A 26,538-nucleotide genomic window follows, 5' to 3' on the forward strand; every position below is an offset into this window, starting at 1 on the left:
TTTTTAAGAATTAAAACTCTCCGTCTTTGCCTTGCTGATGTCTTTGCTGCTTTAAATCTTAGGAAACTAGTTAAAGTTTAGTTCAGCTAGATTAGTTAAAGTTTAATGGTGAAGCTATCACCTGCATTTTCATTCCTTTGTCCTGGGAGTGTGTGTTTATCTTTCTGTCCATCATTTGGCTCTGAATTCACATGGGATTTCGATCATTTCCCTAACTTGAGAGAAGTGGGTGAGAGGTCAGCTTCCAAGGCATGAGGTTGTAAAGGATGAGAAGGGACCAGGAGAGCCACCAGCGAGGGTGGGAATGGGGATGCCCTTGAGGACGGGTCCTGGTATCAGACTTCCAGCCATCAGCATCTCTGGTTCCACCACCATCCTTGCTTCTGCTCCAGAACTCGGGACTCTTTCTGGTTGCTCCCTCACCTCCAACAGGGAACCCTTTAGGGAGTCCTGTGGACTAGCCCTCCTTAATATTTCTCACATTTGACCCTTCTTCCCACCTCCACTGTCAGTTCTCACCTCTAGCTCACTGAGATGGCCCCTAATGGTCTCACCACCTTCATCCTGCCGTTCCCCAAATCAGCCAAACTGTAGCCTATGAGAAGCAGTTGCCTCGACCTGGTAAAGCTGAGGCTGCACAAACAGCAATGTTATCTGGAAAGTAAGAAACTGGAACAACCTAAATATCAACCCAAACAGTAGTATATTAATTTCCTAAGGCTGCTGAAACAAATGGTCTCAAATTTGGTGGCTTGAAACAACACAAATTTATTACCTTACAGTTTTAGACGTCAGAAGTCCAAATAGGGTCTCACTAAGCTAAAATCAAGCTGTCAGCAGGTGTGTGTTCTTTCTGGAGGCTGTAGGGAAGATCTGGATTCTGCCTTTTCCACCTTCAAGAGGCAGCCGGCCTCTTGGCTTGTGGGCTCTTTCCATCTTAAAAGCCCACAATGGTCAGTTCTTTCATGATGCCATCTCTATGGTTATTACTCTTCAGCCTCCCTCTTCCCCCACTTGAGGACCTTTGTTACTACACTGGAGTCCCCCTGGATGATCGAGGGTAATCCTCCATCTCAAGGTTGGCAAACTTTACTCCATCTGCAAACTTGCCATGTGACAGAACATATGCCCGGGTTCCAGGAAAGAGGATGTGGACAGGTCTGGGAGCCATTTATCACAAGTAGCATGAAGCGAAACTGCAGCTTCTTCCTACAGTGGAACATACCACTTTCTGGGATGGATTCACTGTGAAGCTGCCTCAGTGAAAGTTCTCTCCCTTGCACAAGCCCCTTGTATGGCTGTGAGAAGGATCCTAGCAATGTGGGTCAAACAGTGCATCAGAAAAGATGTATTTCTGGATTTTATGATCTTTGTGATATTTACCAGGTTTTTTTTTAATCTAGGATTTGTTGTGAGTTTTCTCACTCTAAATATAAATTCACTTGTTACCTAATATTCTATTACAATTTTGTATTTTTTAAAGGACTCTAAAAATTGTATAAATGTCAGGTCCTACACAACCAGTATGTGCTCTGACCACTGAGCTACAGCTGCCTGCACCAATGGGATGACTCTCAAAAACACACTGAATAAAAGAAACAAGTCACAGAAGAAAATACTCATGATATGATTCCATTTGTCTATGGTCCAAAAACAGGCAAAACTAAGTTATACAGTAGGGTACAGGGTTAAGTACACATGTGGGGAAACCATAAAAAAAGAAACACAAGAGAACTGCTTACAGAATTTCAGGGTAAAGGTCACGGAGATGTGATCAGGGAGAGCAATAAACAGGGTTTCCAATGGACTGATGATGTTTCTTATGCTAACGTGAGCAAAAGAAACAGTTGTCTCCACATTGGTTTTAGAACTGAATATACGTTGCATACTCTCTTGCATGGGTGATGTACGTCATGATTTACATTTTTTATTTTAAAATAACTGGGTTAATTATTTTAAGAGACAAAATTTTAAGCTTAAAATTCTATAGCAGCTTCTGACTGCACTCAAAGCAAAATCTACACCTGTTGCCGTGGCTTAAAGCCTCATATGCTCCAGCTGGCACTTCAACCTGAGGACATCTCCCATCACACTCCCCATCCTGCCCCCCTCTAACCACATGGCCTCCCCTGGTGCTTGATCTGCAAAAGCCCACCTGTGACCTCCTTCTCAGGTCCTGGTTCTCAGCCTTATCTGTGCTTGACACAATCACAGTTTGCAATGATATCAGTGGCATCTCCCCAGTGGCCTCTGAGCCCAGTATGACCAAACCAAGTTTGTTTTGTTCCCACCTGGCCAAAGTAGAGGGTCTTTAAATAGGAGAAAAGGAAGGTAGATCTCTCTCCCTGAACTCCAGATTGAGGTTCTTCTATTTATCTGCCTTCTCAGCATTTCTACTCACACATCTGGGAGGCATTTCAAACCTAACCCAGCCAGAACTCTGAAACCCCTCAGTCTTGCCTGCCTCACTTAATGACAACTCCATCTTTGCTTGCTCAAGCCAAAATCCGCAGTGCCCTACTGGGACCTGACCACTTTCCGTCCCCTCCACTGCTGCCCTATGGACCAAATTGCCATAATCCCTCACCTAGATTACTGCAACAGACTCCCTACCCTGCTTCTGTCCTTGCCGTCTGCGGCTTCTCCACACAGCTGCAACAGGTGACTGGTTGGCTACTGCCTGGGTCCCATCATGTCCCTCCTCTGCTCAAAACTGTCCAGTGGCTCCCATCTCCCTCAGAGTAAAAGCCAAAGTCCCTACAATGGTATCCCGAGCTATGTGACCTGTGCCTCCTTTGTTCCCCAGATCTTTTTTTTTTTTAAACCCTCATCTCCCCTTAGTGTCCTTAATTCACCCACTCTGTACATTCCTGCCACAGAGCCTTTGCACTGGGTATTCCCTCTGCTTGAAAGATTCTTCCTCCAAGAATAAAAATGGCTCCCTTTCTCATCTCCTTTGAATCTGCTCACAAGTGTGCTTCTTAATGAGTCCTTCTCTGACCACCCTATTTAAACTTGCAAACATTCTTCTCTCAGCATTCTTAGCTCCCCCTTACCCTGCCTTTTTTTTTTTTTTTTTTTTAAATTACCGCACTGGGTCTTTGTGGTGGCACATGGTCTTCTCACGCGGTGCGAGGGCTTCTCTTGTTGTGAAGCACCTGCTCCACTGGCTCTGGGCTCAGTAGTTGCTGCACCTGGGCTTTGCTGCCCCACAGCATGTGAGACCTTAGTACCCCAACCAGGGAGAGACTGAACTAGTTTCCCCCTGATTGGAAGGTGAATTGTTAACCACTGGACCACCTGGGGAGTCCCCCTGCTCTAATTTTTGTCTTTGCAATCAAGGCTTTCCGAGATACCATACAACAGACTTCTTTGCTTACCTAGTTTCTCCACTAGAAAGCAGTTCCACAAGAGCAGAGGTCTCTTGTTCACAGCCCTATCCCAGGGCCTGGCACATATCAAATGAATACCTTAGTTTTCCAAAGACCAGAATGAGTTCACATCTGGAGCGGGAAAGTCATTGGCTTGAGAGTCTGTCACCCGTCACCCTCCTGGTTCACCCACCTTGGACAAATCATTTAGCCATCACAGACCTCCTCTTTGAAAAATGGAGATGTTAAGTATGACTTGAATGTACTCAGTAAATTTACGGGCACATTCACCCAGGCATGTTAGAAGACCCCCGCATTCTAGCTCGATTTACCCTTTTCCATACAGGATTTCATTTCACCTTCACACCAACCCCAGAGGTAGGTAGAGCCCCTTTATGATTAATGAAAACACCAAGGGCCTCTTTTGACAACCGAAAAACTGCAAGGAGGTCTGGGCCCCTCCCTACATGAATGGACAGGCGAGGTCTGACCCCCTCCCCATGCTTGGGGCGGCTCCGCAGTTCTGAGGCTCGGGAGGTCCCCGGCGGGTCGCAGTGCGGGGCTGCCACCCGGGGACTACATTTCCCAGGAGGAATTGCCCGCAGCTCTGCGGCTCCCTGGTTTTTAAAGGGCTCGCGTTAAATGAGGCGGAGGGAGTTCCGCCTTCTGCCGGCCACTAAACGACTCGAAGCTTGGTACCCTGCCAGGGTAGGCGGGTGGGGCCGGGTCGCGGTCTAGAAGACCCCCCCAGACTCTGCAGGGTCTGCGAGGCGAGGTGAGCCCAAGCCAATCTGGAGGCACCCTGTTCTCTTCGTGCCCACCTCGGTCTGGGACTCTATGGCTAACTCCGGGGAAACCCCTGCCAACCCCCACCCCCGCGCCCCACCTTCTTATCCAGTTCTCCCTTACAAGGGGAGGGGCAGAGAATCTCGGCGCCTGCAGGGAGAAAGGATGTCCGCCGGCGGTAAAGCCCCCGAAACTCCGAGGTGACACCTCCCTCCATTTCTGGCTTCAGGGCCGGGAGAGAATTTACCGGTTGCTGGGATGGGCGGGGATTCGAGATGTGAGAACTACAAAATGAAGTGCAGGCATGGGGGCGTGGGGAGCTGAGCCTCACAAAGCGCCTCCACGTCCATCCTTCCTAGTCCCGTGACCTTCACCGTGAAATGCGAGTGATGCAGGAGAGTGATCGCGTTACCTGCTTCCCTAGGCAGGAGGCGCGAAGGATCAAGAAGCAGCTGGAGAGGGCTGTGCAAATAAAATTATTTCATCATGGTGCCACTGAATTCATTCAGGCCTTATTTTTAGACACGCGGGGACCTGGGATAAGGGGATGACATGTCTATAGGATCGCTGAGTGAAACAACATCTCGGACCTGTGGCTGTCACGTGGATGCCTATTTTCCCATCCAGATCTTAGTGGGAACCGGAAGAACTGTCTTTGACAATAACCAAAGCAAACCCATCAGAATGTTGTGTTTTCAAGCCAGGAGACTTCGGAGTAATTGACAATATTCAAATAAGAAAGTTGAGCTTTTGAACTAACCTGGCCCTTCCTGGTTTCTCTTCCTCATCTGTGCCACCAAGATAAGCCCCGGAGAAGGTATCCCATACCGATAGAGTCTCAAGACTCCCCCTCCCCGTTCCCAATCATCTGGATTAATCCAACCCTTGGTGTGTGTATGAGGGGGGGGGAACCCATTAATTTCCCTGTCCTCAGAGACTCCCAAGTCCAGTAGGAGCCTTTCCCCACATATACACACCTCCCAATTGCGACCAGTTTCCCCCTTCTTCCCCCATCTAAACCTTCCAACCCTTCCCCCTCTACAGCTGGTGTCTGCAAACAGCTCCTGGACCTTACTACCCAGATGCCTTCATCACTTTGACTAGCTATAAACCCCCACCACCAGGGTATTGTTTAAGCTAAGAGTGTCGGCTTTTTTGCTTGGAGAATAAAAGCGGGTTGTTGCGGGAGGCGGCTCAGAGAGGGAGCATTATAGAATCTCAACCTAGGACCCCTGCCAAGAGGGACCCTGCATGTGAATATAGGACGTCTATGGCAGATGAGGGGTCCTAGGAACGCTGAACTGAGCCTCTGACCACTAAAGGCCCTCTGAGCCTCCGAGGCTCCCTACAGACGGTGGTGCCCCTTGTTTTCCTTATCTGTACCTGCCAAGCAGCAAGGGAAAAGATACGTACATTTTAACAAAGACATCGCATCTTCCCAGCAAAATGGAGGTGGTCCCGGCCGGGGCTCCCTGAACAACTCGCACTTTCTGAAGATCACTCAGGACTCAAGCAATATGACCCTCTCCTCGACCTCCCCGCCAGAGCCCCGTTTTCCCAAACTCCCAAAGCTCTCCGGGCTTCTCCTCATCCCAGGGGTCCCCAAGACAGTCTTTGATTTAGAGCCTTCTGAGCAATGCCTTCATTGTGGACCTCCCCGCTCATTGTCTTCAGGGAGCTCTGGGAGGGGGACTAGACCCCCAGGCTGGGTCCTAGGAGTGGGGGCAGCAAGCTCTGTCTCTGACATCCCAAAACTAGGCTGAGGAAGGACTATATATGAATTACCAGTTAGGATACATGGAGGATGGGGGGGGGGCGCTTTGAGGAGAGAAGGAGACCTGGGAGACCCCTCTTCATTCCCTCAGGGACCCATGCAGCATTCGGGGTTCGACCTCAGGAGAGATCCTTGATGCAGATGTCGGGGGCGCGCTGGGGGAGCGATCAAAGAGGAGGGGGAAGGGACAAAGTTTGAAAGTGCCCTTCCAACTCTTCCAGGGAAAGTTTACTTAGGGGTCCCATGGACTGAGAGATGGTAGAGGTGCGGGGGGCCCAGTGGCAGGATGACCCCCGAGAGGTGACCGGACCCCGGGGGAGCGACCCCTCCCCCCTGTCCCAGCTCGGCCCGGCTGGGAGTCGCCCGTCTCGGGGCCGCGTGTGTTAGTTGGGGCCGCTTTCGGGCTCCTCTGCTGGGCTGGGGGGTCCCGCCGCGGGCCGGGAGTGGGGTCTCCGGTAGCCCCAGGGGGGAGCTTTCCTACGGGGGTTTTCAAGCAGCGGGACTCCCAGGCCCCGCAGAGCCAGCCCCCCGCAAAGGGGAAATGTGCCGGCGCGCCAGCGGTCCTCAGCGCTGTTTGGGGCGCGTGGCGGGCGCGGGGGGCGGCGGCCGAGGCAGCTGGACGCCTGGCGGAGGAGCTCAGAGAGCCAGGCAGCGGCCCGGCGCGGCGGCGGGGAGCAGGAAGGCCCGGGCTGGGGGGAAAGGTCGGATTTGCTCGGCGGAAGAAACACAGATGGCGGCGGCGCGGCGCCATTCTGGGCCGGGAGCAGGCAGCCAGCAGCCCTGTCCTCACCGCGGTCCGCCCGCCGCCGCTAAATACCCGGATGCGCCGCCCGAGCGCCAGACGCGGAGCTGGGAAAAGGGAGGCAGAAGAGGAGGAGGCGGAGGCAGAGCCGGGCGCCGAGACCGACCGACAGACTGGCGGGGCTGGGCCACGCAGACACGGCCCAGTGAGCCCTCCCCGCGACCCGAGCCGGGGCCCCGAGAGCCGGCCTCTGGACTGGCCTGGGAGCCAGAGGCTCTAGAGCAGATCCCGAATCAGGCTTTCCTTGGCTTCCGACGAGGGCTGGCCCTTTGGAAGGTCCCTTCTTCAACAGCAGGACCAGGCAGGCCACCATGACCGAGAACTCCACGTCCACCCCTGCGGCCAAGCCCAAGCGGGCCAAGGCCTCCAAGAAGTCCACAGACCACCCCAAGTATTCAGACATGATCGTGGCTGCCATCCAAGCAGAGAAGAACCGCGCTGGTTCCTCGCGCCAGTCCATCCAGAAGTACATCAAGAGCCACTACAAGGTGGGTGAGAACGCGGACTCCCAGATCAAGTTGTCCATCAAGCGCTTGGTCACCACTGGAGTCCTCAAGCAGACCAAAGGGGTGGGTGCCTCAGGGTCTTTCCGCCTGGCCAAGAGCGACGAGCCCAAAAGGTCCGTGGCCTTCAAGAAGACGAAGAAGGAAGTCAAGAAGGTGGCCACGCCAAAGAAGGCAGCCAAGCCCAAGAAGGCTGCCTCCAAAACCCCAAGCAAGAAGCCCAAAGCCACCCCAGTAAAGAAGGCCAAGAAGAAGCCTGCTGCCACGCCCAAGAAAACCAAAAAACCTAAGACTGTCAAAGCCAAGCCAGTCAAGGCATCCAAGCCTAAGAAAACCAAACCAGTGAAGCCCAAAGCCAAGTCCAGTGCCAAGAGGACCGGCAAGAAGAAGTGACAATGAGGCTTTTCTTGTGGACACTCCTGCCTATTTTCTGTAAATACTTTCTCTCCTTCTCTCTCGGTCTCATCTGCCATCCTTTGCCCCTTTCCCTTCTGACTTTGTAAAGAGACAGAATTTGTATTCCTCAGAAATTAGGGAATAATTCATTTTTCCTTAACCAATCATGCAAGGACAGCAACAACAAATATCTCTGTAATGATGAGAATGTACTTATATTTGTTTTATTTGTTACTAATCTGCTTGTGGGTTTGGGAATTTGGGTGGGTTTGTGTGTTTTCTTTAGTTGGGTGGTTGGTTCACTCTGAAGGTAAAAGTCGCGGGGCGGGGGGTGGGGGGTGGGGGGTGGGGGGTGGGGCGGGTTGGGGGGAGGAAGGTAGTTTGTTGGGGCTAGGTGACAGGGAGCCCAGGAACTGTAAGATTTGTAGGAGTTTCTCAGAGACCATCAAGCTTTAAGTTGAGCACTCCTTGTGAGAGTTTCAGAACCTTGGTGGGGAGGAGAGAGGGATGGCGGCAGCTGGACGGCAAAGGAGGTAGATGGGGGTGGGGGGAAGCCCTCTCTTGGCTGTATGCCACCTTCCCGTGGTGAGAGTGGGACGTCCAAACCCAGTTTCCTTCTCACTTCTGTTAGTCTGTCCCGGTAGCCTCTCTATTGTCCTAGGGAATGGGAGGGAGGGTTAAAGTGACAGCTGGTCCTAGAGACTGTAGGTTCTTTCAGTCAGCTAGAAACTAGCCACTGTGGAGGTTTCTGTGGATTCAGAAAGTCTCCTGTTAAATGGGAGTGGAAACTTTAGGGGAAGGGTGAGAAGTCAGTCAGCCAAGTGCCTCAGTGTGCCCCTGTTGAAACTTGAGTTTTTCCCACAATTGTATTGTTTCCTAGGAGGACCTTTTTCCTTTCCCCCCTGATTTTTGGTTCTTGTATAAGAGGTGGCTTTGCTTGGCAGTCCAGTGGGGCTTCAGCCCTACCACCCACCACTTAAAAACCTCCAGACCTCTTTACTTTTTTTATATGTAGTAGTAGACGGGGGGAGGAGGGGAGGGCGGGGAGTGGAGTGGACAGTAAGACATACTGCAGTCGACTTTGAATTGCTAAGTAGTTTTACAGAGCTAGGTCTTGTGTGTGGGTGTGGGTGTGGGTGTGTATGTGGGTGTGTATGTATTATGTATATATACATATCTAGGGGTAGTACTTAACGTTTCATACCCGGGAGCTGGGAGAAAAAAACCCTGTACAGTCTTTCCTTTTTTTTTTTTTTTAAATAGGCGCGCTTGCGGTCTACCCACCCCCCTCGCCCCTTTTTATTTTAAAATAAGTGTTATTTGTGCCTGGAAGAATTTGCTGTCTTTGTAATTTTCAAACTTTAAAATAAAATTTAAAAAAAAAGGGAAAAATCTGAGCGGTGTGTTTTTTCCATACTTCTAAAAACTGAAGGAGAATGCCGAGCAATATGGTGGGCGAAACCTGGGGGCTTTTGCACCTAAGCGCTGGGGAGAGTTCCAAGAGCAAGAGAGAACCCAGGAAACCTTAGGGCCGGAGCATATGGAAAGTGCCTCAGCCTGCTTCTAGGCGCCCGCGTCCAGAGGGCGTCCCTACCTTCCGGGAGATGTGTGTGTAGGCACGGCATGGGAATGGGGTGGGGGTCTGGTGGGTCTGGCCCTGATGTGCTTTCCAATCCCCGTCGCCTCCTCTCCCCCAACACGGACAGCTCCAGTCTCAACTTACAAGTCATTCCACTTTCGTCCTCTGCTGATCCCGCCAGGTCCCGCCCTCCTATTCCTAGGTCCGCCTCCCCTGCCCTAGAGCAGAGCCCTTCTCTCTCCGATTGGCTGCCGGGGCCCAGCCCCCGCACGTGATCACGCCGCGGCCTCGGTGCGCAAGGACCTGAGCGGGCAGTCTAGCTGCCGCGAGGTGGGCAAAATGTGGGCTGGTCGCGTCTTACATGCTGCGCTGTCTCGGGCCCCCCGCGGCAGCCGGGCGCAGTCAGCGCTGGCTCAGCTGCGTGGCATTCTGGAGGAGGAGCTGGAAAGCATCCGCGGAGCTGGCACCTGGAAGAGCGAGCGAGTCATCACGTCCTGTCAGGGGCCGCATATCCACGTGGACGGCGCCCCGGGAGGTAACAACCCCCTCCTGGGAATAGCCAGACCTGGCCGGGTGTTCGGGGTGTCCTGAGGGTTTCGCTGAAGTGGAGGTCCTGGAGGCAGTGAGCGGGCCGGAGCACAGGCACACGTAGCCGCTGCTGGACCGCTTCCCATCTGTCAGGCCGACTTGCCTTTTCCCACAGTTAATTCTAACCTGATTAGATCCGTTCCTCCAGAAAGAAGGTAATTTGCCCTTTGAGCACCATTTTTATTTAGATGCCAGGGCTCGATCCGAGATCCAGCCTGTGAGAACGTAAGGAAGAAAGAGAGACAGCCAGTTGGCTCCCACCATACGGATTCAAGAAAGGGTGATGGGGAGGCAGCAGCAAGAAATCCCGCATAGGAGCTGCTGCTTTGTTCAGATTTCTGCTAATTGCTGCGCCTGCACTCCTGCAAATCTCAAAACATGGGCATGACTGGTCCCATTTACAAACGAAGAGACGCTGATGCTCATAGATTTGAAGTGTCTTGCCTATAAACCCCCAGCTAGCTGCAGGAAGAGCTAGGCTTTTAGTGTAGTTCTTCTGGTATATTGGAGCTGGAAGGTCATGTAACTGTCCATAGAGACCAACTTTCTGGCCAAAATCACTGTTTGAGCAAGGGGCTTGAGGGCTGCCCCACAAGTCATACTGTGAACTGGCCCACCAGGCCGCCCTGGTTTCTGTCTTATCTGTGGTCACTGCTCATCTTGTCTGTGCCAGGACCCAGGGGGGTGCTGGTTACCAACAGGCCTCCAAACCTGTCTTCTGCCCAGGAAATAGGCCTGGAATATTTGGTGCTGTTGTGCTTATTTGTAAAACAGAGGTCTCTATCCTCCTCCAGGGAACCTTGGAGCAGATCAAACAGTGGGAAATTAGGAGACCCAGGTTCCCATCCTGTTTTGCTTCTCCCAAACTGAGTAAACCTTGCCCTCTTGGAGCCTTAGTTTCCTCCCTGGGTCAGCTGTATCCACCTTGGTCTTTAAAATGCAAGGGTCAAGGTCTCAGAGAGGCCACCCTGCTGGGCATACAGTTCTGACCAGGCAGCAAAGTCAACTGTGTGGAGTTTGGAGACCATAGCAGGGCTCTGTGATGCCCTCTTCTTTTACCCAGAAAGAGCCAAGTGCCAGATTAGGGGTTACTGGTTGTCTTCAGAGGTAGGAGAAGCCAGAGAGGAAGGGCTGTGGGTGAATGTGATCCAAACCTTCTCATTCTCCAAAGTGCTGCTCTGGGAGTCCATTTCTGCCCCTCCCTCTCCTATAGCTGTTGAATTCAGTGCCTTCTAGGGGCTCCCCACTCCCCAGCCTGGCCTCTGCCCTGGAACAGATCCTACTGTGTGGTTGTTGCCTCTTCAAGGGCGATTCCAGGTTCATTTCCTCTCTTGAGTCCCCAGGGTTTGGCACCTTTACAGGCCCTAATTGTCCTGAGCTCCTGTGTCCATCCCCTGTACTCCATCTCAGGAATTATTAACTTCTGTGCCAACAACTACCTGGGCCTGAGCAGCCACCCGGAGGTCATCCAGGCAGGTCTGCAGACCCTAAAGGAGTTTGGAGCCGGCCTTAGCTCTGTCCGTTTCATCTGTGGCACCCAGGTACACCGAGGGTATGGCCCAGGCTGGGGCGGGGGAGGACGGGGTGGTCCCCAGTGTTGGGCACTGACCTCAGATGTCTGCTTCTGCAGTCAGAAGGGCTGGTTTAGGCAATTCAGCTCATCCCAGAACTCTGGGCCCATGCTTAGCCTAAGGGCTGTTCACTGGAAAAACTGGGTTCAAGCTTCTGTTTTGCTGTGAAGCCTTGGGCAAGAAATTTAACCTCTCAGAGCATCCATTTCCCCACCCACAGAACAGAGCTTCTTACCTGTTCCTCTTCAAGAAAGGAAGAATAGAAGGCAGGGATTGAGATAAAGGATTCTGGAGCTATTCTGCCTGAGTTTGGTTTCTAGTACCACCATATATTGGTTCTGTTACCATGGGCAAGTGTCTTAACTGGTATGAGCATCAATGCCTTCATTGGTAAAGTGGAAATAATAATTAATAAGATTATCCCAAATTAAAGAGTTATTAGTGGGTTGGCAAAAAAGTGTGTTCAAGTTTTTCCATAACTTCTTATGGAAAACCCTGAATGAACTTTCTGGCCAACCCAATACATGTAAAAATGCTTAGAACAAGGCCTGGCACACAGCAGTGCTCAATAAATGTTGCTTAATAATTTTATTTTGTAAATGTTACAAAATGAACCCTTTATACATGAAACTTACAGTGCTGACTATGTATCATGTGCTATTTTAAGAACATTGCAAATTACTCCTTAATGCAGATAATAATCCCAAGTTCTAAGTGCTATTCTTGCCCCTGTTCTAGAGATGAGGACACTGAGGCCCCAAGAAGTTAATTGTCTTGCCCAGAGCATGCAGCCTGTTGTGGTGGAACTTGAACCCATATGGCCTCACTCAAGAGTCAGTGCTTCTGAGTCCTTGTGATTATCATTACTTGTTCTCTCAGAAAGGTGAAGGGGAAATGAACGGAACTTTTGACTTCCAACCAGGGCAGGTTAGGCTGGACAGCTTCCAAATCTAACAATTGGAGGCCCAAATGAACCTAGCATACTTACGTAATCCTCCTTTTTGCCATTAAACAACAGAAAAAGGCACTTAGGGATTTCTGTCATGATCCAGTGCTTAAGACTCTGTGCTTCCACTGCAGGGGGCGCAGATTTGATCTTTGATCCCTGGTCAGGGAACTAAGATCCTGCATGCTGTGTGGTGTGGCAAAAAAAAAAAAGTAAATAAAAGGAAAATAAAGAAAAAATAGAAAAAAAGGGTATTCAGTTTGATAGAGAAAATATATTCCTCTGCCATTAGCATCATAATTCTACCATCAGACCCCCACTGTAAAATGAAAACCCAACGAGGAAGAGGGGCACCCAGTGGACCCCTACTGCTTCAGATTCCTGTGTTAGCTCCGGGTGAACCCTTGTGCCCAGAACAGAGGGGTGCAAAAAGAAGGGGGAGGATCTGTTTGTGGCCCTCTAAGCCTCTGTCCCCAGGACTTGTCCCATGTGGCCCCAAAGGCATTAATATGTATTTCGTTCCTTTACTTCAGAGCATCCACAAAGATCTAGAAGCAAAGATAGCCCGCTTCCACCAAAGGGAGGATGCCATCCTCTATCCCAGCTGTTTTGATGCCAACGCTGGCCTCTTTGAGGTATGTGACTCCATGGGTGGGAGTTGGTGAGGCCTGCCAGGCTGAGCAGGGCTTGGGAGTGTGCACTCCAGAGAACTTGGCAGGATGCCAGGGCCGTGTAGAGAGGCTCCAGTGCCCATTTCTTTGGAGGTCAAGGTTGGGCTAGCAGGTCTCCAGGAGGAATCCTGGGGCTTACTAGGAGGCCAGCTTCCAGGGTGTTTGGGAGGTAACCTACATCAGCTGGAAGGCTGAGGGTGTTAGGGGCCGGGCATTCACCAAACATGTTCTCACCTGCTTTTGCTAGAGCAGGGCCCCTGATTCAGCCCAGTCCTGGAACGCCTGGGGATCAAGAGAGAGGCAGAGGGCTCCTTGCCTCCCTGCCCAGAAGAATGCCCTGGTTGGCAGTGAAATATTGATTCAGGGGGAGTCATGAGGGAACCCCATGGTGGTTGGGTGATGGCCCTACTTCTGATTGCCTTCCACCAGGCCCTGCTGACCTCTGAGGACGCAGTCCTGTCAGATGAGCTGAACCATGCCTCCATCATTGATGGCATCCGTCTGTGCAAGGCCCACAAATACCGCTACCGCCACCTGGATATGGCTGATCTGGAGGCCAAGCTGCAGGAGGCCCAGGTGTGGCAGGGCCTCACACTTCCAGGGCCAAGGACTGGTCTTATATTCAGCCTCCCCCGCAAACTGCCCCCTACCCTGGTGAAGGGAAAGAGGCTTGCAGAAGCCGTCTCCTCGCTCACAGGCAAATAGCCTGAAAGTTCGAAACAGCCAAGATCTGAACCCAGATCCTCAGACCCAACATGACTTAGCAACTAAACAACATCAACAATCTCAGACCCAAAACTTTATCCCATGGCACAAAGCTGTTTTGAATTCCAGGAAGCACCTTATGTGTGGCAGGCCCCTGCCCAGCATCAGAGTGGGATAAGCTTATGGACAGAACTGACGCCACCCCGCCCAGCCCTCTGGAGAGGAGACTGGGAGCATTCTCACTGCCCAGTGGCTAAGCATGTCTCCAGACTGCCCTGGAAGAGATGGGGAAGGCCCAGAGAGGCCCAGAGGAGGGAGAGGATGTGCCAGCCTCAGCACGAGGGTACATGTGTGCTCCCCTCTGTTCTGGGCACTAGGCAGAGTGAGCCTTTAGAGCGCCAAGCAGCACAGAAAGGAAGTGACTAGGTCCAAATCGTGATACCAGCCACTGCCTTCCGTATCTTGCCTGCAGAAGCATCGGCTGCGCCTGGTGGCCACTGATGGGGCCTTTTCCATGGACGGTGACATCGCACCCCTGCAGAAGATCTGCCACCTTGCCTCTCAATACGGTGCCTTGGTCTTTGTGGACGAAAGCCACGCCACTGGCTTCCTGGGGCCTACAGGACGGTGGGAGCACATGGCCCCTGAGGCCTTGGGTTGGACTCGTCAGGGTGGGTGGGAAACCACCAGGCCAGCCCCCACGCCCAACCCATGAGCCTGGGTGCTCAGGTGGCCATGGTGGTAGTGGCAGCTTCCCTTGCAGGGGCACAGATGAGCTGCTGGGCGTGATGGACCAAGTCACCATCATCAACTCCACACTGGGGAAGGCCCTGGGCGGAGCATCAGGTGTCTGCAGGCTTGGGTCCCTGGGCTCCCTTTATCTGCACGCACAGCCCTGGAGGGGTCTTGGGGGAGGTGGGAAGGGGAGACCTGGGGCTGCAGGGAAGAAGACAGCATGGACGGTCCTCTCAGGAGGGCCATGGGGTAAGCTCTGGCTCCTTTTCTCACCCTTGTTCACAGGGGGCTACACAACCGGGCCTGGGGCCCTGGTGTCCCTGCTACGGCAGCGTGCCCGGCCCTACCTCTTCTCCAACAGCCTGCCACCTGCTGCTGTTGGCTGTGCCTCCAAAGCCCTGGACCTGCTCATGGAGAGCAACGCCATCGTCCAGTCTATGGCAGCCAAGACCCTGCGGTGCGGTCCTGGGCAGGGTGGGGCCCGCTGGGGCGAGGGAGCTGGTGAGGGCCTGCCCTGTGTGGCTGCACGGGCCCATAACTCCCTGCCTTTGCGTCCTGCCTCTGCCCACCTCCGTGTCCCCAGTGGGTTGCACTGGGACTTGGCTCTCTTAACCAGGGGCTACCTGCTTGCCCCTGCCCTCTTCTCTCTGTCTTTTCCTTCCATTTCTTGGTGCATTTCATGTATTTTTATTTTTTTTATTTTTTGGCCCTATTGCCTGTGGGATCTTAGTTCCCCAACCAAGGATCGAACCCACGCCCCCTGCATTGGAAGTATGGAGTATTAATCACTGGACTCCCAGGGAAGTCTCCCCGGTGCATTTCTTTGCAAATGATCTTGCATTCCCCCTTCTTGTACAGTCCTGTCTTTCTGCCTTCCTAATTGGTCTTCCTGTTCCTCTGCCTCTTTCCCCATCTGCCATCTCTGTCTTTGTTGGTTCCTCCTGCAGACTTGGCCACAAGCCTTGGGTCACATCCATGTCCATCAGGAGTGGGTGTGATTGCTCCACAGTCCCCCAACTCCCAGTGACACCCAGCTCATGCCCACAGATTCCGCAGTCAGATGGAGGCTGCTGGCTTCACCATCTCAGGAGCCAATCACCCCATCTGCCCTGTGATGCTGGGTGACGCTCGGCTGGCCTTAAACATAGCGGATGACATGCTTAAGAGAGGTAAGGAGACGGGGCTTGAGATGTGGCTGTGGGTCCTAAAAGAAAAGGAGGGAACCCTTAGACTGTGAATATCCCCTCTTCCCCCAGCCCTACTACCCTTCTTAGATCAGATGTCTGTCCAAGCTTGAAAACCCTCGGCTGTGAGGCAGTGCCAGTTTTGAGAGACCTTTGGCAGCTCCCTTGCCCTCTGTAGCCCCCAGAAAAGTAGGAGCTATCTGTCATGCCCCCAGAACCTGCCTGGCTCTGGTGAGCCCCAGCTTGACCCTCTCTACCCTCACAGGCATCTTTGTCATTGGGTTCAGCTACCCTGTGGTCCCCAAGGGCAAGGCCCGGATCCGAGTCCAGATCTCAGCAGTGCACAGCGAGGAGGACATTGACCGCTGTGTGGAGGCCTTCGTGGAGGTGGGGCGACTGCACGGGGCACTGCCTTGAGTTCTGGGTAGTGACAAGCAGAGCCGAGGTCCCCCTCCCAACACAGTGAAAAGGAGGGCCTTTGATCAGCCCAGGCCAGAGGCTCTGAGCTCTGTCAGTCTTGGCGCCAGGCTGGGATGAGGCCTGTGCTTGTGGGTGTGAGGTTAATGCAACAGTGTGGAAATCAGCTGTGACGTGTTAGTCTGCTTTATTCTCTCAGAGCAGCCCCAGTCCTGCAGCTGGTCAAAGGATCAGGCAGGAGATGGGGCTTTGAGGGCTTTGGGCTCTCAGAGTTAACCACCTCTCCCAAATTAAGAGGGGACCCAGGCAGGTGGGATGACAGAGGCCGGAGCCACCATTTGGCTCAGTTGGATGCTTTCCTGATGTAGAGAGAAGCTGAGCACCAGCCCTACAGGCCCCTTCCCATGCCACCCGCCCCCCTATTCTGCAGCCTCCAGAGTCTAGCCCTGGTGAACCCCTTGTCCTCTGCTCCCCACCCCAAGGATGGCCTACAGCTGCCCAGATAAGAAGGGGCTGGACACCCAAGCCCATGTTTGGGAGAAGCAGAAGATTGTGCCCCAGATGAAAGAATGTCTGTCACTATTGGAGAGGCCCCGAGAGTCTGGAACCCTATATTCTATCCCCACTTTATCCCTGCCTTTTGGTGGCTCAGATGGTAAAGTGTCTGTCTACAATGTGGGAGACCTGGGTTCGATCCCTGGGTTGGGAAGATCCACTGGAGAAGGAAATGGCAATCCACTCCAGTACTATTGCCTGGAAAATCCCATGGACAGAGGAGCCTGGTAGGCTACAGTCCATGGGGTGGCAAAGAGTCGGACACGACTGAGCGACCTTCCGTTCCGTTCTTGTGGCCTTAGGCAGCCCCTTCCCCCATGTGTGCCTCGGTCTTCCCTGCTATACCAAGACTGGCTGTTACATTGGTATCTGGGGCCCTTCCATCTCCATATTCCCAGGGCTCACTGGCCTGGTCAGAGGAACCGCCAGGGGGCACAGTGAGCTCGGGTTCTGGCTGCTATTTTCCAGCCCCCTCTAGACTTCAGGCCTTGGACAGGATGTTTTTGCAGCCCCACAGCAAGACCCCATTCTCCCTTGCCCCCCGACAACAGCTCACTGCTCCCCTGCTGGAGGTGACAGTCCCTTCCCACAGTCGCAGCCCTTCTCTGTCCATAGCCTCCCCACTCAGCCTTATGGGCTCCTGGTAGGGTAAAGGATGGGTCTGAGTCACCAGCCTCAGTATGGTGTGGCCTTGGGAGCTGATAGTCTGCTGGCGAGGGGGCAGGGAGGATGAAAAGGCCCTTTTTCATGAAAGGTGGGGACCAGGGCTCTGGTGCCCCACACCCCCAGCCCTCCCTTCAGCCTGGATATCTAGAGAGGGACAGCCTGGTGAGCTCTGGCCCCAGCCAGCAGGGTCTTAACGCTGGGATTCTGAGACTCCTAGCCTGTGATCCTGGGCAGCTTGAAGCTAGGGGTCCAGGAGTTTGGGTTACTGGAGGATACAGCCTCAGGGAAGGGGGCTGCTGTGGCCACGTCAGGGGCACACACACGGGGTAGGGCATCCAGCACCAGGTGTACTTCAGCAGCAAGTACCCACCGCCTGGTGCCCAGCCCCTGGCCAGGCCAGCAGCTTGATGTGTGTGGTCTGCTCAGGCTGGCAGGTCATGGCATGGCCATGAGCAGCCACGGGATGACGGGTCACAGTCGGTGATGCCAAGACAAGACAGCAGTAGGTGAGGTCCACCCACCAGTGGCACAGAGTGCATGCTTCTTCCTCCTACAGTTTCCCGGCACCACCAGCTGCTGACATTGTGTGCCTGGGGACAGCCCAGCACTGTGACACTGTGGGCCAGCTCGTCGCAGTAGGGCGCCAAGTTTTCAGCCAGCTCATGGCTCAGCATGTGACCTGTACTGGCGCAGGTCTTCTGCAACTGTCCCGAGGGGTCAGAGGACGTGCCAGCAGGCATGGGGCACCTCTGGGCACATATGCTTGGGCTCAGCACATACCCTGGGTCATTGCCAGAGGCCAAGACAGGCTATGGGGCTGAGGGCCAGCTACAAAGTCACAGTTCCATGTCTTGCAGGCCCCAGATCTCCAGGGACTGCTCTCAGGGCGCACCATCTGCCCTCTGCATTGGTTCAGGGCCACAGCCGCCAGAAGCAGCAGTTGGAACAAGGGGAGGTGTGGGTGCCCAGGGCCCGCTGGGGCTCAGGCCGTGGCGAGGTGCCTGTCCTGCCTGCCTCATAGGTGGTCCCCTTCTGGTTGCCACCATCTTCCTCTCCTCTGCTGTCATATCATAGCTCAGCACTGCTGCTCCTGGGAGCTCTTTGCCCTAAAACTGCTCCAACCCATCCAGAGCCCAGACTGGGCATAGCTGGCTTGGGGTTCCCAAAGGGAGGGAGGGCAGTGTTTCAGGGACTTTCAGGGACTTTCAGGGGCCAGGCCTGCCACATTTGTGAGGCCAGGCTTCTGGCCATCTCACAGTGCATTCCTTCCATACAAGATGGTTGTGGACCCCCAGGTTCTCAAATGCCACCACTCTAAGTCTAGATCCTACAGTTCTGCTCTTTAGAGATCACAAGATTCTACAATTCTAACTCCTTAATGCAGTTTTGATAGTTCTGAATTCGGCTTTGCAGAATCTAGGGATGATCCCTAATATCTTCAATTCAATGAGTTTCTGCTTCTAAAAGTTCGGGGATATTCCACATCTGGGATGGGTGGCATCAGGCTTTAAAGGAGCCTGAGCACTGGTGAGCATCCCAGGGCCTCGGGAAGCCAGTTCTGAAGAGTCTCTTCCCAGCTCCTCAGACCTTGGTTGCAAGTCCTGGCTTCATCATCATCCTCTCAGACTGTTTTCTTTCCCGTTGCACAGACTTCTTGACATTCACCCCACCCTCCCAGCTTCTAGAAAGACCACACAACCCCTACCACCTCTCCTCCCCATTCACTGCAGACTGCCTTCTGCCCCCACTACACTGGTCTAGTACCAACAACCACCTTGTTGTTAAATCCAATGCATCTTGTTCCACTGGCCTCTAACCCTCTGGAAGATGTGGCCATGTGGTCCTTCCAAGAGGAGGTCCAGACCAGAACCTCATGACCGAATCACCCGTCATTCACCAAGACTGGTAACCTGTTTGCCTGGAGGAGAGGCTCTTAATGGGTCTCTCATTAAATCACTCCCCCCTCTAGCCATTCTTTTAACCCCAGGCCATAATAAGCTAATTACAAAATAAATGAGCAGGTCACGTCTCTGCCCTAGAATCTTCTGTAGTTTCCCACTGCCCTAAGACTAAAAATCAGACTCCAGACATGCACATAGACCCTCCAGGCTTCAGGCAGACTGAAGCCCTGGAATCAGCTTAGGGAACCTGATGGGTCTCGAAATTCTCAGGCCAGGAGGAATCCTAGTCTGAAGAAAAAAGAGACTTTTTAACCTGGTTTCCTAGCGCTGGACACTCCATTCAAGACTAGAAGTCCTGGGACTTCCTCGACCGTTCAGTGGTCAAGACTCTGCACTTCCAATGCAGACGGCTCTGGTTTGATCCCTGGTTGGGGAACTAAGATCCCACAGGCCATGTGGCAAAAAAAAAAAAAAAAGACTAGAAGTCCTTTCTGAACTTGGGTTGGAGCCCTTCTTGGAGCAGGGAGCAGAGAGGATGTGGAGTGGAGTGAGCAGGCAGGACCATAGGAGGTGAGAGGGCCAGTAATGGACTGGGCCTTGGGCACAGAGGGGTTAACCACAAAGCGAGAATCTCAGAGAGCGAGATCAATGGGTTACTCGCTGCAGAAAGGCAGAAGCAACGCAGAGAGGCGGAGGAGAGGAGAGCCAGGCAGAAGAGCATGCCACCCGGGGAAAATCAGGGGCTGAGGAGGCGGCGGCTACTTCTTTGGAGGGAGAGGAGAGGCCTTAAAGGAGAAGAGGGAGCAGTGGGAGGCAGAGCTGTACCTGCAGGTAGGCACCAAGAGGCAGCCACTGAGCCAGGAGGCAGCTTCAGCCTGGGCAGTTCACCCAGGGAGAGCAGGAGCCCAGTGCCCAGGGTTGAGGTCTGTGTCGCCCATCTGGGCTTGCCGTTGGGGAGGGGAGCGGGGCGGGGGGGTGCTCCTGCATGCTGGGATGGGGGGGTCTCAAAGATACCACCTTTCTTTCCTCCTCCCTGCTTGGCCCCCTTACCCTTCATTCATCCAGACACCCCAGAGGTCCAAGCATGTACAGAGACCCACAGGTAGCAGCTGATGTGGGCCACGGGGTGCGACGGGTCAGGTGATCACGGCTTACATAGATGTAACACACACACACGCACACATGCAGGTTGTCAGGGGCACCGCCTATAACAGCTCTCAGATGAGTGCTCCAGCCTGGGAGTCGGTACCAGGGTGGCAACAACCTCAGATCTACCACTCAGAGTGTGATATTAGCTTCCCAAGTCCCCTCTCTGAGCCTCAGTTTTCTCATCTGCAAAGGAGGCAGAGACCTATATGGTGCTCCCAGCTGTGCCATGTGGTACTCTCACTAAGCTGGACTATCCAGTGACTCAGGGGTGTCACCCATGTTTGGTTGAATTTGACATATCCAAAAGTCTTCCCTGTATTTCAGATCCCCATTGAAAAGTGAGGAAAATACACGAGATCCTGGGGTTGGAACTGCCCCTCCCCGCACTCACTTTGCTGTGTCTTTACCTGCATCATTGGTTGAAGGTGTCCATCAACTACCTAATCAGTCCTTCAGGCCTTGGGATGTTTCCTAGGAAACTGAGAAACCCACCTTAGACACCGATGAGATTGCCAGGAGCTTGCACAGTGGGTCTCAGGGATAACTTTTGTCTCTGTCTGCCCAGCACCCCTATCCCCCACAAGCTTCCACCCCAGGAGACTTGGCCAGGCCTATGGTGGGGGAACTAGACCCCTGAATTGAGTGACCAGAGCTGAGGACTCCAGCTTTTCTTCCTTAGGTGCCCATCTGTTGGGAAGATGGCTGATATCCAGAACATTTCGCTAGACAGCCCGGAGAGTATGGGGGCTGTGGCAGTGCCCGTGGTCTTTGCCCTCATCTTCCTGCTGGGCACTGTGGGCAACGGGCTGGTGCTGGCAGTGCTGCTGCAGCCTGGCCCGAGTGCCTGGCAGGAGCCGGGCAGCACGACGGATCTATTCATCCTCAACCTGGCGGCAGCTGACCTCTGCTTCATCCTGTGCTGCGTGCCTTTCCAGGCCGCCATCTACACGCTGGACGACTGGCTCTTCGGGGCCCTGGTTTGTAAGGCTGTGCACCTGCTCATCTACCTCACCATGTACGCCAGCAGCTTCACCCTGGCGGCTGTCTCAGTGGACAGGTGCGCTGGGCTGGGAATGTGGCCCGGTCTGGAGGAGGGGAAGGAGGGAATGGGGGACCAAAAAGGGAGGGGGAGGGAGAAAAAGAACAGCTGTCTGGCCCCCACCACCCAGTCTCGGGGCACCTGCAGGGCATACTTGAGGGGGTCATCCTGCCCTCACCCCATCTTCACTGGGAGAATCCAGAGAACATCTCTGTGTTCCAAGTGTCAGCTCAGGGCCTGGCACTTAGTCCGTGCTCTGAAAGCGTGAAATGAATGGCAAAAGGAACACACGAATGAAATTCATCAGCTATTTTATTACCGCCCACATCTGGCCCGAGTTGTGGTCAGACCGGCTCTCAGGGGTTGAAACTTGGGGTCAAGCCCAGGCTCACTCTCTAGTTGACTCGTTGATGACCTTGGGCCGGTTGGTCACTTCTCGCTGAGCTCCGACCGAGCCTCGCTAGGTGCCAGGCGCTACTCCAAGCGCTTTGCACGCTAACTCCCTTCATCCCCACAACCTTGCGAGCGAGGCCCGGCGCGCGGTCACCGCGGCGGCGGTTCAGACCCGGGCGATATCCAGGCCACCCGCCCGCCGCGGGTCTGACTCCGCGCCCGCCCGCAGGTACCTGGCCGTGCGGCACCCGCTGCGCTCGCGGGCCCTGCGCACGCCGCGCAACGCCCGCGCCGCCGTGGGCCTGGTCTGGCTGCTGGCGGCGCTCTTCTCGGCGCCCTACCTCAGCTACTACGGCACAGTGCGCTACGGCGCGCTTGAGCTCTGCGTGCCCGCCTGGGAGGACGCGCGCCGCCGCGCCCTCGACGTGGCCACCTTCGCCGCCGGCTACCTGCTGCCCGTGGCAGTGGTGAGCCTGGCCTACGGGCGCACGCTGCGCTTCCTGTGGGCCGCCGTGGGCCCCGCGGGTGCGGCGGCGGCCGAGGCCCGGCGCAGAGCCACGGGCCGCGCGGGGCGCGTCATGCTGGCGGTGGCGGCGCTCTACGCCCTCTGCTGGGGCCCGCACCACGCGCTCATCCTCTGCTTCTGGTACGGCCGCTTCGCCTTCAGCCCGGCCACCTACGCCTGCCGCCTGGCCTCGCACTGCCTCGCCTACGCCAACTCCTGCCTCAACCCGCTCGTCTACGCGCTCGCCTCCCGCCACTTCCGCGCGCGCCTCCGCCGCCTGTGGCCCTGCGGCCGCCGCCGCCCCCGCGCCCGCTGCCCCGCGGGTGGTGCCCGCCGCGCCCTCCGTCGCGTCCTCCCGGGGTCCCCGGGCCCCGACGGCTGCTCCGGGAACGCCCGGCCTCGAGGGAGGCTGCCGGCGGGCGGCGACTGGGGCGGGGAGCGAAGTCCGGAGCCCGCAGGTGGTGGAGAGGCGTGCAGGGCCCTACCTGTCAAAGGACCAGAATAAACTTTGTGTGCCTCCGCTCTGCCGGCTGTCCGTCTGTCTCTCCTTCCTCTTCCTCCAGGGCCGGACAGTACTAGGGGATGGGGCCAAAGCCAGGAGCCCTCTGAGGAGCAGTGGATACTCAGTCCACGGAGTGGACACCCCTAGACGGTGAAAATGATTCCAGGCAGCCAGGCGCAGGCCCCCAGGCCAGGAATCCCCCAGACTGTGTCCATAGCAAATCTGGCAGGAAGGAGGGTAATCCCTCTGCCCATTCTGCCAACTCTGTTAGCATCTTGGAAGCCCTGCTTCCTCTACCAAGCTCCTTCTCCCTTCGAAGCGCTGTCCTGAGTAACTTAATAGCGTAGTGGTAGTCTTGGTCGCTCAGTCGTGTCCGTTCTTTGCGACCCCAAGGACTGTAGTCCGTCAGGCCTCTCTGCCTTTGGGATTTCCCAGACAAGAATACTGGAGTGGATCGCCCTTCCCTTCTCCAGGGGATCTTCCCAACCCAGGGATGGAAGCTGGGTCTCCTGCATTGCAGGCAATTTCTTTACCATCTGAGCCATCAGGGAAGTCAGGGTAACTTAATACTAACAGATACAAAATAAATATAGCAAATATTTATTAAGCACTTCATATGTATCCCATGGGGCTTCCCTGATGGCTCAGCTGGTAAAGAATCCTGCAATGCGGGAGACCTGGGTTCGTTTCCTTGGCTGGGAAGATTCCCTGGCGAAGGGAACAGCTACTGTGGTATTACATTCTTCAATCTAATTACAGTTTTGCAAGGTAGATATAATTTGTTCCTCTTTAAAAATGTAGACATCAGGAATCAGAGGGGTTTCGCGATTTGCCACACAACTAGTGTTTGGGAGAGTCTGGATTCAAACCTACTGCTGTTTACCTTTTTCTACTTAGAAGAACCAACTTCTCCACCTCTGGGACCTCTGTTCTCAGATCCCATGGTTTCCAGTGTTTTTCTTGGTTCTTCCTGATTCTGCATCAGCTCTCTTCCCCAAACCTATAGCTCCCCATACTCAACTGGCTGCCCTGGAAACCGCAGAGGGCACCCAGCCCCTGCTATAGCAGAATTCTGTTTAGATATTCAGGACAGCGGGTCCTGATGGGCAGGCCCCAGGCATCAAGTCCTAGGTCCATTGCCTGACCCCAACCTCTTGCATTATTCCTCAGCCATTTAAGGCTCCTGGCTCAGGGGAGACATTGAGCTGCACTCAGACCCCAGCTGGCCTTCCAGCAGCCCTGATTACCCTGTGGCCCCCTCCCTACCTGGCCCTACACACAGCAGGCATAGTCTGTGGCTGTGGAAACCTCCTAATTAACCAATAGATCAGTCTCGATGGTTGTGGAGCTGCCCACTTCCTCCTTCACCGTAAGCCAATATTGTTTATTAGCTTCTGGCTGAGACCTTCCAATTCTCTGTTCCCCCGGCACACATACCCCAGCTGCTGGGCACCCTGGAAAGGCCCTCCTTGACACTGGGCAGCTGCTGAGACCTCCTCACTGCCTGCCACCTGCCACAGACCCAGAGATCAGAGCGGCAGTCAGCCTTCTCAGGGGGAGGCTGAGAGCCAGCTGGGGAGCCAGTGCTGCCAGAGCCCAGCACCAGGGCTGACACCTGGTCCCAGGCTCTTTCTTCCCGGTCTCTGCCAAGATGTCCCCAACTGACGCAGGCTGCAGCAGTGGGAAAGTTTCCTGGAGCGCAGGGGCTGTGATGCTGCCACTTCTGCAGCCCCTAGAGTGGCCTCTGTCTCCCACGGCCATCACTCACACCTCCCCTGCCTCATCCGTGCCTTGCACCAACAGGCAAGGGATATAACCTCCATTTGCAGAAGCGAAAACTGAGGCTCAAGATGAGGTACTTGATCATAGCCAAGTGGCAAAATTGAGGAAGAGCCAGGATCCTAACTGGGCGAGAGGATTGGCTCTCGGGGCAGCCCAGGAAGTGTTGGAAAAACATCTAAGAGCATCTGACAAGGTTGCTACACACGACAATGGTGAGAGCCTGCAAAGTCAAAGCGCAGAATAAAATCTCTCAGGGTGGCCTCTGCCGTGCTTGGTCCAGCCACCCAGGTGGGCTGGTGCTCCTCCAGTCACCTCTGTGGGCACGGACAGGTGACCGACTGTAAAGAGAATGGGCAGGAGACAAGCGCCCAGCCAGGGAGTGACAGAGCCAGGCCTGGGGGAGGGGTCCATCAGCAGAAGCCCTGCACAGTGGCCTGGCAGAGGGGCCCTGGCTGGACCCCGAGGCCACGTGCTTCTGACTCCTGCTTCTGAATGGGTCTCCCTGGCCCATGGAGCTAGATAAAGAAGCCCAGACACCCCGACTAATGGAGGGCCATACAGCCTGGCCCAGAGTAGGCGCATGGCTGACATATGATACATGAGGACAGAGGTGCCAGGGAAGGCAAAGCGTGACCCTTTCTTCCTTCTTTATCCCTCAAACATTTGAGTGCTTGCCTTAATCTAGCCCTCGAGAGGAAGTCAGTGATGACGTGAATCTGGCCTGGCCCCTGCCTTGCGGGAGTGCTTAGCCTAGCTGGAGAGCCAGAAACCAAAAGAAGAAAGGACAGCACTGCGTCATGGGGCCATGACAGAAGAGCTCACAGGGCCCAGAGGAGGAAAGGCCTCCGTTCCTTGGCCAGTCCAAGCGGGATACCCAGAGGAGGTGACATTTAATAGGCATTTTTCCTGGGAAAAGGTGGGATGGGCTTGCCAGGCAGAGCAAAGGCCAGGGCAGGTACAGGTGGGAGCAGTATGTGGATTTGTGTAGCTGAAGCAGGATTGGATAGGGTAGCGTAGGGTCTGGGGAGGCAGGGAGGGTGGGTGCAGTGAGGTCACGTGTGCCTCCTAGGTCAGCTGGGGGGGCAGGAACTCCATCCTCTCAGGTAGGCAGTGATGCCCCTGAAGGTTTTCAGGAAGGGAGGGGCCCACAGTTGCTGTGTAGAGGCTGGGTTGGAGGTGCCAGGCTGGCAGCAAGGATCCAACCCAGAGGCTGCTCTGTGAGCCCTGGGCCAGGAAAGCTACCACCAAGGGCCTGGCCTGGAGCTGGGAGATTATTTTTGCCATGGATTTGGCAGGAAGATTGATGGCCTGATGCTGGGCTTAGGCTCAGCCCCTGAGGCTCCTGGGTCTGCTTCAGGAGGCTAATGAAATGTGTGGAAGAGCAGATGATTGTAGTACTTTGGTGGAGAGAGTTGAGTCCTGGAGGACCACAGGCAGGCAATCGGGCTGTCCAGAGGCTGAATGAGCCCCAGCCACTGCCCCAAGGGCCCAGGAGAATCCACCTGACCTGAGCCTCCTACGAGGTCTCGGGCCAGCCTGGGGGTCAGGAGGGAGCTCCTCTTATTTGAAAGGAGATTTGAATTATGTAACCTTCTCACCCTCCCGTTTGTACCAACCTCTTAGGGATGATCCTGCAGCATTCAAGTCTGAACACCTACTCAGTACAGAGTTCTCCTGCAGGAAAGCAAGACAGAAGCATGGGGGACTGTGGGAGCCCAGAGGAGGGTCCTACTCAGCTTGGAGAGGCAGAGAAGATTTCTGGGAGGAGCTGATGCCCAAGCCAAGCCCTGAAGAGCAAGTCAGGGCAGATGTGGAAGGGAGAGACAGGAGAACATGTGCACAGATCACCTGGAGTCCTCCACCTGGACTCAGGCACGGCACGACGAGCCCAGGGCCTGGGACAGGGTACAGGGGAGCCCCAGCAGGAGGTGAGGTGGGAGAGGTTGGGGGAGGCAGCTGCAAAGGATTCTCTAAATCCTATCTGTAACCAAGACTATACTTTGTCTCAAGGGCAAGGG

The 26,538-nt window shown here is 54.6% G+C and overlaps 4 protein-coding genes across 4 annotated transcripts in view; all 4 read left to right on the forward strand.

The window, feature by feature from the left end:
• Positions 1–6,953, forward strand: part of LOC102186863 (zinc finger protein 345-like) — a 43,441-nt gene extending 36,488 nt beyond the window's left edge. The window contains 1 exon segment of the mRNA XM_018049069.1: positions 6,429–6,953. Coding sequence (XP_017904558.1) covers positions 6,429–6,953 — 525 coding nt within the window.
• Positions 6,776–7,955, forward strand: LOC102178051 (histone H1.0). Its single transcript, XM_005681059.3, has one exon. The coding sequence runs from the start codon at positions 7,045–7,047 to the stop codon at positions 7,627–7,629; it is 585 nt and encodes a 194-aa protein (XP_005681116.1). The 5' UTR covers positions 6,776–7,044; the 3' UTR covers positions 7,630–7,955.
• GCAT (glycine C-acetyltransferase) lies at positions 9,475–16,196 on the forward strand. Its single transcript, XM_005681060.3, has 9 exons — positions 9,475–9,746; positions 11,210–11,340; positions 12,850–12,951; positions 13,417–13,563; positions 14,165–14,319; positions 14,456–14,538; positions 14,713–14,884; positions 15,475–15,596; positions 15,877–16,196. The coding sequence occupies exons 1-9, from the start codon at positions 9,551–9,553 to the stop codon at positions 16,026–16,028; spliced, it is 1,260 nt and encodes a 419-aa protein (XP_005681117.2). The 5' UTR covers positions 9,475–9,550; the 3' UTR covers positions 16,029–16,196.
• GALR3 (galanin receptor 3) lies at positions 16,814–23,158 on the forward strand. The gene is made up of 2 exons (XM_013964334.2): positions 16,814–21,356; positions 21,961–23,158. Exons 1-2 carry the CDS (start codon positions 20,998–21,000, stop codon positions 22,739–22,741), a joined length of 1,140 nt encoding a protein of 379 aa, XP_013819788.2. The 5' UTR covers positions 16,814–20,997; the 3' UTR covers positions 22,742–23,158.

Source organism: Capra hircus, chromosome 5, assembly GCF_001704415.2.
Source record: "Capra hircus breed San Clemente chromosome 5, ASM170441v1, whole genome shotgun sequence".
Classification (NCBI taxonomy): domain Eukaryota; kingdom Metazoa; phylum Chordata; class Mammalia; order Artiodactyla; family Bovidae; genus Capra; species Capra hircus.